The 9,290-nt window shown below is 34.8% G+C and overlaps 1 protein-coding gene across 2 annotated transcripts in view; it reads right to left on the bottom strand.

Annotated features, from left to right (window-relative positions):
• Positions 1 to 343: 343 nt before the first annotated feature.
• Positions 344 to 9,290, bottom strand: part of CRYZL1 (crystallin zeta like 1) — a 28,102-nt gene continuing 19,155 nt past the window's right edge. For both annotated transcript variants that reach the window (XM_039318841.1, XM_039318851.1), the window contains exons 8-13: positions 9,053 to 9,164; positions 6,701 to 6,799; positions 4,589 to 4,707; positions 4,179 to 4,284; positions 1,872 to 1,917; positions 344 to 1,142 (exon numbers count right to left, since the gene is read on the bottom strand). In XM_039318841.1, the coding sequence (XP_039174775.1) occupies positions 1,043 to 1,142; positions 1,872 to 1,917; positions 4,179 to 4,284; positions 4,589 to 4,707; positions 6,701 to 6,799; positions 9,053 to 9,164 (582 nt within the window). In that variant the 3' untranslated portion in view covers positions 344 to 1,042. The remainder of the gene's footprint in view (positions 1,143 to 1,871; positions 1,918 to 4,178; positions 4,285 to 4,588; positions 4,708 to 6,700; positions 6,800 to 9,052; positions 9,165 to 9,290) is intronic.

The following is a 9,290-nucleotide window of genomic DNA, read 5'->3' as shown; positions in this document are numbered from 1 at the left end:
TCTGTACTTCTGCATAAACAAATGCAGGTTTATATTCCCAAATTTATTTATTTATTTATTTATGAGACTTATATACCGCTTTAAGTGCAAGCACTCTCTAAGCGGTGTACACCAGTAAGCAATGTGTATATATATATATATATATATATATATATATATATATATATATATATATATATATATATATATCATTGCCCCCAACAATCTGGGTCCTCATTTTACCTACCCCGGAAGGATGGAAGGCTGAGTCAACCTTGAGCCGGTGAGATTTGAACCGCTGACCTGCTGAACACAGTAGATAGTTGAAAACAGGGAAGACAAATAATACATCCAATTCTTTAAATCTGAACTGGGGACATCTCTTTATTGTATTGTGAAATGCTTTTCCAAGATTATAACTTTACTCAGGTTTATTTCAATATGTCGTGCTCTTTGTAAATGAAATTGAAGTTTATGTGACAATTCTAATAAAGATAGAAACAAAGTGTAGTGACATTTTTAAAAGAGAAAATTACAAAGTTACAACATGTTGCTCATAGTTTCCCATTTACATATTACTGATGGAACATTAAAGAAAACACTCAGCCAAACCAAAACTAAGAAATCTTTTTTGAAAAATCCTGGCCATTACTTATGATTCATTATAAATTTGTTCTGATTTCATGCTTTGTATAAACTTGGATCAAACATATAATTTTCTGTGACATTATAGAACAATAATAGGAATCTCCCTTCATCGGAATCAGCATGCAGTTACCCCCTTCCCCTCAAAATAAAAAAAGCCAAATAAAAGAAAGCAGTACACAATAGTCAAAGGTAAGTCCTATGGTTTTTAGATACATGAATTATATCTAAGGTTATAAGGGAGTTAACCTATAGTTATTAAGAACTATTTCAGATGTGATAGAAGAGTTCAAACTGTTATTCTGTAATAATTTTTAATAATAATTAAAATAGAGTATTGGCTGAAAACAATAAATATTTAACAACTATGCAGAATACATTAACTTCACTTTTTACAGTTCAAGTTGCCTTAGAAACTTCATAGCTGGACAACTAGCTTTTTTCTTGCTTGATTCTTCTGAACCATTTCCATAGAAACTTTAGCTTCATATAAAGGTACAGGTTTATCCAGATGAGGCCTGAGAACAAAAACAAAAATTATAAATGTACCACATTTAGTTATTTGCTTTATTCATTACTTCACTCCCTAGCAATCTTTAGGCAGCTTACAGATATTAAGACCCTCCCAAAGTATCAATAAATAATACATAACAAATTATTAAAATAATACTGGTGGGAGGAAGATCTATGAATGTGCACATGGACTGTGAACAAATACAATATCTTGAAAGGCGATTTCCCAGAGAATGCATAAGTAATCCATCCTAAATGGGTTCACTTCTCATATGCAGTTTGTCCTAAGGGAAAAATATACATGGATGATTTTTGACAACTTCCTAATTTCAGTAATTAGAAAAAGAAATAAGATCAGAATAGCCTGCACAACGTGGGACATGCCAAGTAGCCTTGTGCAGCCTGTTTTTTAAATAGTAGTGCATTTCCAGGAATTTCCTCCCAAAAATAATGTTTCTGAGCATCTCCAAACTTCCTTGCCAATTCCAGCACTTTGCTGCTCCATTAGTCGCAAAAGATCTCATCGGCACTCCAAGTATTTCTTTGTGGCCCACAAAGATTTTTAAATTATCAATGTGGCCCTTTCCTCTTTATGTGTTTTGCAGCTCTGATCTAGAATATCTAGGATCTCAAGAGCTAATTGGAACTAAAGCTTTTAAGTATCACTTTCTCATGTTTTTAAAGAGGTTAATCGATTGAATACTTAAATAGTTCAAACACCAATTTATCCTTACTTGAAAACTCCACTTGATAACTTCTCCATTACATCTTCCAAAATGCGTATAGAAAAGAATAGTCAAGTGAAACAATATATAAGATAGTAGAGCTGTGCCAAGATCTGGGTTTAAAGCAGAAATGTGATTCATAATATTAAACTACTCTCACAATAACCTTAAATCAAACACATGTCAGAAAAACAAGGGTACAAATTAACCTATCGAAGAGCAATTAAGGAGGAACCCTTTTTCTTTGAAATACAGGTAGTCCTCAACTGAGTCATTTAATGACCGTTCAAAGTTACAAAGATCCATAAAGCACTTCTGCCCCCCCCCAGATTATTGAGATTTGTGATTGGCAGTTTGCTTGTGCTTACAAACAGTTGCCAAGTATCCTGCGACCATGTGGTTGCCATTTGCAATCTTCTCTGCCAGCTTCCCCCAGAAAGACAGAGAAAGTATAAACTGCTGCCACCAGCCGATAGATTTCTCCTCCCCTCAATGGACACAGGTAAGGAAAATCCTTTGTTGGGCTGCAAAAGCGAAACTCAGATCTTCAGGATCCAAGGTCCATTTCTCTAGCCCAATGAAAGTTATCGCTTCATTAGATCCTGAAGATCCAAGCTCCATTCATGCAACCTATTTGAGTTCCCTTCTGTGCACAGAGGGGAGCTGCCTGCCTTTCTTCAATAGGAAGCTCCGTTGTGCCATCTGCTTAACAACCTGCTTAATGACTGCAATTGGGACAGCTATGATTGCAGTTGTTGAACAAAGCAGTCACATGACTACCTCACTTAATGACCATTTTGCTCAACACTGAGATTCTTATTCCAGTTGTGGTTGTAAGTTGAGGAGTACCTGTACTAGCATTCAGTGAGCAACAAGGCTTTCAGGGAGATGGAGCGGAGAGAGAAAGCAATTATTTTATTATTTCTAATGTGCATTTATATGCTTTCACTGAACATGTATTCCTAAGCTTGGGAGAACCCACTAGTCCAATGCTTCCCAAAGCTTTCCAAAACCGCTTATCAGACAGTGCTTTTTATCCAATGTACATAAGTCAATTTAATATCCCTGTTTCTAATTGGGCAATAGTTCATGTGTTGTTACCCAAAGAAAAACTATTCCTTGAGTAATTTACCTAAGTTTGGAAAGTACTGCTTTAGTTTATACTGTTTCATAATAAATAAGGTCTCTACACACAGTTAAGGAATGGCTGTCAAAATAAATCCCTTCCTACTGTAAAGACTTTTCAGTGAAAAGTTGTCCAAGTATTTCTATGAAAGAAAATACAATTATAATTAAATGAAATGTCATAGTATTTAGTTTTTCTACTGTATGTTAAATGGTTTAAAATATGGTGGGAATGATGGAACAATTGAAAAGAAAATAAGGAAAATATGTTTGTGATCAACTAAAAAACACTTGGTCTGATTCTATATATTATGTGTTTCAACAGTAGCTATGAAGACAATAAGCACTTTGAATATGTTAAAAAAATCATACATAATATTTGCCTGACCATTTTGCTTGGCACTGTAATGTATAAATATTTCACAAATAATTACATAGGTAAAATTATTTAAATTGAAAACATCAGTGTGAATAATACTATTTATGTTGCACTACAGGTAGTCCTTGACTTATGATCACAATTTGGGACTGGAATTTTGGTTGCTAAGTAATGTAGTCATTAAACAAGTCATCATGAAATGGGATTTGATTTTACAACCATTTTTATTTTGGTACTTAAGAGAATCATATGATCGCTTAGTGAAGCACACAGTCATTAAGCAATTCCAACTTCCTTAATTTGTTTTTCAGAAGCCAGTTGGGAAGGTTTCAAATTGCTATCACCTGACCTCAAGATGTTGCAACTGTTGTAAGTGCAAACAAATTGCCAAATGCCCAAATACCTGATTACGAGACTTTGAGGATGGTGCAACATTCATAACTTTGAGGATGAGTTGTAGGCCAATTTTTCCAACGCTGCCATAACTTTAAATCATTGTTAAATGAATGGTCATAAGTCAAGCATTGCAATTCAAATTTTTTTACTCCCACCCTTAAAGGCCTTTGTGTCTTAGAGGACAGATACTTAAGGGACCACTTCCCTCTTATTTTTCCTGTCTGGCCAGTAATATTTGGCAAACGTTGCATGGATCCCATCAACAAAGGAATGTCATGTTGTAAGACACAAGAGATGTTTTTCTGCAGCTGTCTCTGCCAGCTAAACACGGATATTAACCTCACAATCAATACAAAATGTGGTGTATAGATACTATGATATATAAATACAATAAAATGATATAATAGAAAGGATATATAGATATTTTCCTTGTTGCATACTTGACAAATTCCAAATTTCATCATTCAGAAAAGAAACTGAAGCACCTTTCAGAAAAAGGTATCTAGAGTCTGGAGGATCCAACTTTAAAAAAGGGAAAAATAGTGAAACTACATTACTTGGAATAAAAATAACATAAACAAAGAACATTAGTTGATGGTTAACAAAGTTTTTGCTAAGAGAGAATATCATTTTTAACATCTATATTATTATTTATTCCAAAAATATAAGACTAGGATGACATATAATGCCTTCCAGATACAGTATATTAGAATTTCAACTTCTGTATCATCTGGGATTTTATGGAAATTAAAGTCCAATGCAGTTGGAAAATATCAGACCAGGAGAAGTTGGTCTAACTATAATTGTTTTAGAAATTTCTTCTTACCTGAAGATTTTTTTCAGTTGTAATCCAGTGGCTTCCAGCACTGAGTAATGTAATGATGTCATGCTTGTGGGGTAGCAATTGTTGTGAAGTTGTTTCATTGTCTTTATTATGCAGTCTCACTAAAAATAAATTATAAACACTTTCTAAAAATGGAAGATGAGAAAGAACTGAAAAGATGTGCATATCAATAAATTCATATTTTTTCAGGATGCAGTTTTTCTTTGTACTGATTAACTTTGGCTTCTTTTAAGGATCTTTGTTGTTTTTTTACTTTACCAGGGTCAAATTATTTATTTCTGATATATATATATGAAAGCATGTCACTCATTTGATTTGAGTGTCACTATTTTGCTATATAAAAAGTATACTGTTCCCAATGACTTGAAAACTGGTAGATGAATAAGTATTCATAGCTTGAAATATATACTCTATAACAGTGGTTCTCAACCTGTGGGTCGGGACCCCATTTGGGGTCGAACGGCCATTTCACGGGGGTCGCCAAACAACGCAGTCCGCCATTTTTTTCCCCTTTTCCTTAGCTGTGCTACTCCCTTTTATTCTATTGGCTTTTGAAAGCCAATAGAATAGACTCTCTTGAATAGAGTCTAATTCTATTGGCTTTCCAAAGCCAATAGGAATTGTCCCGGCTGTCTCTGCCCTGCTGAGCCCGCCAAAAGTCCCATTCTGCAAACGGTGCTGCACCAGTTGAGTAGTCCTCGACTTACGACCGGTTGAGTAGTCCTCGACTTACGACCGGTTGGGGGTCACGGCATTAAAAAGGTTGAGAACCACTGCTCTATAAGCATTTCAATCTATGCTGTTAGTATATAAAATGCTCTGAAGTGCCACTGGTACAAATGCACTACTTTGTAATATTGTTTTCCAAGAAAGATCTTGTGCTTTTTCATTGCTTATAAGAAAATATCACAGCCAAATGGTAAAAAGTACAAAAGTGAACTGGTTTAATTATCTTTGCAGTACCCTTTCCTGAACTTTGACTATTGCTAGAGTAGCTGCAGAATAGCAAAGAACAAATTCTGCTTTCAGAAGATTGTGCTCTACTATATGGGAACATTGAGGAGTCAGCTCAGTAACAAAACTGAAGATTTATAGAGCCGTGATACTTATTATCCTTCTGTATACCCATGAATGTGAACTGTGTATTGAAGGCATGCAAAACAACTCAACTATTTCCAAAGGATTTCTTTTTTTTAATCCTTTTATTATTATTATAAGTAACTGAACATGACAAACATACATATTCTTTTCTTCTCCTATTTTCCCCAAATCAACGTAGGGAACAACATTTGTGTAAGATGGGTTGGCTGAGAGAGAATAACTGGCCCAAAGTCTCCGAGATGGCTTTCATAGCTAAAACAGCTCTAGAGCTCAAAATCTCCTGGTTTATAGGCTGGTGTCAAGCACAAGAAATTGGGAGTCAGGATAAGAGTTCAAAAGCACTGTGAGTTTATTTCATGCTACCTATACACAAGAATCTGCTCTACTAATGGTCAAGGAATTGGCACCAGATAAGAGTCAATGGACTTCAAGTAAGGGGTGGTGGTGGACTTAGGTCTTTTACAGCCGCACAGAGACTCCAACCTGATGATGTGTTTGACCCTGCACTGGGCTCAGCCTGGTCATGTCCTACAGCTGGTGCTTTAACCACTAAAATGGCTGTTTGTAGAGTATTTGTTTTTGCTGGATATTACGCATCAGATGGCAAGACAAGGTTTCAACACCGAACTTTCATCCAGACCATATCTAACTTCAAACTACATGTCATCCTTATGCTAGATGAGTGCCTACCTGAAAGCTCCTTTGGGGGAAACTGTCAGCCTTCCTAAGTAAACCAGAAGGAAACATGACTGGTTGAGCTCAATCTACTTTACTGTAAGGCTGCATTAACAGAATCTTGCAAGTCTGAAGGTACAAACTTCCTGCCGCCACTTTTAACCATCTGATCAATTAGGGTGGATCCTTCCTAAGTTTCTTTCTATGGCTTTATTAAATGGCAAATTCTAATATAGTTTATATAATTTTAACCGTAGGCTATATATTGTACTAAAAATGTGCTTCTCTAGGTAGAATCATCCTGGAATAATTACAGACCTCCTGCATCAATGATGATGTCCATTCCTAGACCACCTGTCTCCTCTAAACAACTTTCTGTCAGGTCATATTTTCCATTTGAGACATCTATAATCCGAACTGAATGGATGGGAAGATAAAATAAATATTTAGACATAAGTTGTTTTAAAAATCAATTCAAATACCAATATACATAAAAGAAAAGAACAGTTTCTTTTGTTAAAAGATTTACAGTTAATGTAGATAAGAAATAACCAGTTATCAAAAACTTAGAGCTCCTCCTTCTCAACACAGTAAACAGGCCAGACAAAAGTTGTATATCCTTGCTCTACTGTGTTCCTTGGGATTTCCTGATGTTTTTACATGCTATTTGGGAAGGATATAAAGGAGTTCTAAGGAGAAACCAGTAATAACAGTTACCTTTTATGAAAACTCCTTACAAGACATAAAAATAAGGCCCAGACCAAAACATGAACAAAAGCAGAAAACAAAACACATCACAAAAGACAATTGCAAAAAGATATGTAAAAATGACTTTGCTTTCAAATCATTTATTAAAGCTTGTGCACATGGAATCAAATTGATAGATCTTTCCATATTGTCAATAGAGAGCCAATTCAAAGGTTTTAGTAGAGGACTGGGAGAATAACAACTGGCATATAAAATGAGAGCTCTCCAGAGATTGCCTACAGAAATTGCTTATTTTTTTATTTCACTCCACCACCTTGCAGAGTAGTGAGATTAGAGAGGAAGGGATTACAAGAGAGTAAGCAGGCATGCAATGGGAATATCCTAGGCTCTTTCCAGGGAATGCTCCTGGCTGTTGGTATCAGCACAATGTAGACTGACTATGATGGCAATCACAAGACATAGGGATATTGCAAAGGTGATAAATGCAGCATTGGTTATAAAGCTATTTTTTTCAGCACTATTGTAACTTCAAATCGTCACAGAATGAGGCACTCAATAAGCAAGGACTACCGGTACTGCTACATACACAATACGTCAGTGGTATTCTAATAACTGCTGTTATATGGCAAACAAGAAATGTGTGCTTTCAGGCCTCAAAGATGATCTTTCTTTTAGGGAAACATATATTTTAATATATATATATATATTATTTTTGAGCTTGCAATATTACAGAAAATATTGCATGCAATCATAAGTCAACCATAAGTAAACCTGGAATGTCATTAAGTCTAAGATTGCTACACTAAATCTGAAAAGCCAAGACAAAAGATAAATAATATTAAAATTAAATAAAAGATCAAAAAGATGAACGTTGCATAATGTGCAGTTCTCATTAAATTCTATGAGCTTTTACAATTCTGGATTCCTAAGTTTTCATTGGAATATTGCAAATTTCCCATCATTGGATATTACCGTAATAATTAGAAACAACTTCTTACATAGCAGGAATTTATCTAAAGTTATAATCAAAGGTTACAATGTAACCTCTCAAATTTCGACATCCTTTCCATTATTCCAGGCATGTCAAACTGCCGGCCCGCAGACCAGATGTGTCATGCTGAAACCACGCCCACACCATTGCCGGCAATGAGGAAAAAGTCACAATACGTCATGCGACGTCATGAGTTTGACATGCCTGCATTATTCTTTCCCTTGTCAATTCCAGGCAGAGACCAGATCAGAATTTTTCCAAAATTACTGGCAAAAAATATCTACCTTAACTGTATATGTCTGAGTAAGACACTTTGGATCAATTCACATGATACACTAGTCAATAAAGGTGGCTATAGTGAATAAGTGAGGCCAATAATCAGCTCATATCTTGGTTGGGAAACCTCACCATAGTATGTTGTAAACTGCCTGTCCAAACAAGCCAGAAGACAAACCCCTTAACAAATATAAAAACAAACCTTGGTTTTGTTCTCTCTTCTTCAAAATGCTGCATTCATAATTATACTGAATGTAGCTAATCTATCTTTTTGCCTTAGTACTATAGCTATATGTAATCATTGAACAGAATTGCTACATTCCAATTCCTTTTTTTAGAACAGATATGAAAGTTCATTGTTAGATGGTATAAGTTATATTCAAAGATTGAATTCTAGGTATTAATATTTTTATTTATCTGATATTTAAATTCTTTTATGCTGCATATCGTCAAAATTTAGTCAGTAAAGTTAACATATATAGTTTACATTATGGGTGATTCTGACCAGATACTAAAATGTTGGTAATGTATGTGCATAAATGTAGGATGTATCTGAAAGATAGATGATGTAGAATAATACTCTATTTCAGATTCCTAGATGCCAACCCTTGCGAGCTTATGAACATTTATAAATTTAAAAAATGGTCTGAATTGGGTTTTTTTCATGCAGTTTAGTATAAAACAATTTAACTTACCTACAGGAGGAACAATCCTCTCCAGACATTGTTTGTCTTCAAGATTATACACAGTAGAAATCACTTTAGCTCCTCTGTGTTGTGCTAACTGAATAGCTATTGTACCAAATGGCTGTAGAAAAATCAAATGGTTATGTACTTGTATTTATACATCTATATCTAGCTGCATTAGAGCCTATTGAAAAAAATAATCTTTCAAATCCTATATTCAGTGTAAAAGAATCTTAGACTTATGTGT

Source organism: Crotalus tigris, unplaced genomic scaffold (genome assembly GCF_016545835.1).
Source record: "Crotalus tigris isolate CLP2741 ecotype Arizona unplaced genomic scaffold, ASM1654583v1 scf7180000017601.7605149639:7615979, whole genome shotgun sequence".
NCBI classification, from domain to species: domain Eukaryota; kingdom Metazoa; phylum Chordata; class Lepidosauria; order Squamata; family Viperidae; genus Crotalus; species Crotalus tigris.
This window is presented reverse-complemented; position numbering and strand designations above follow the sequence as displayed.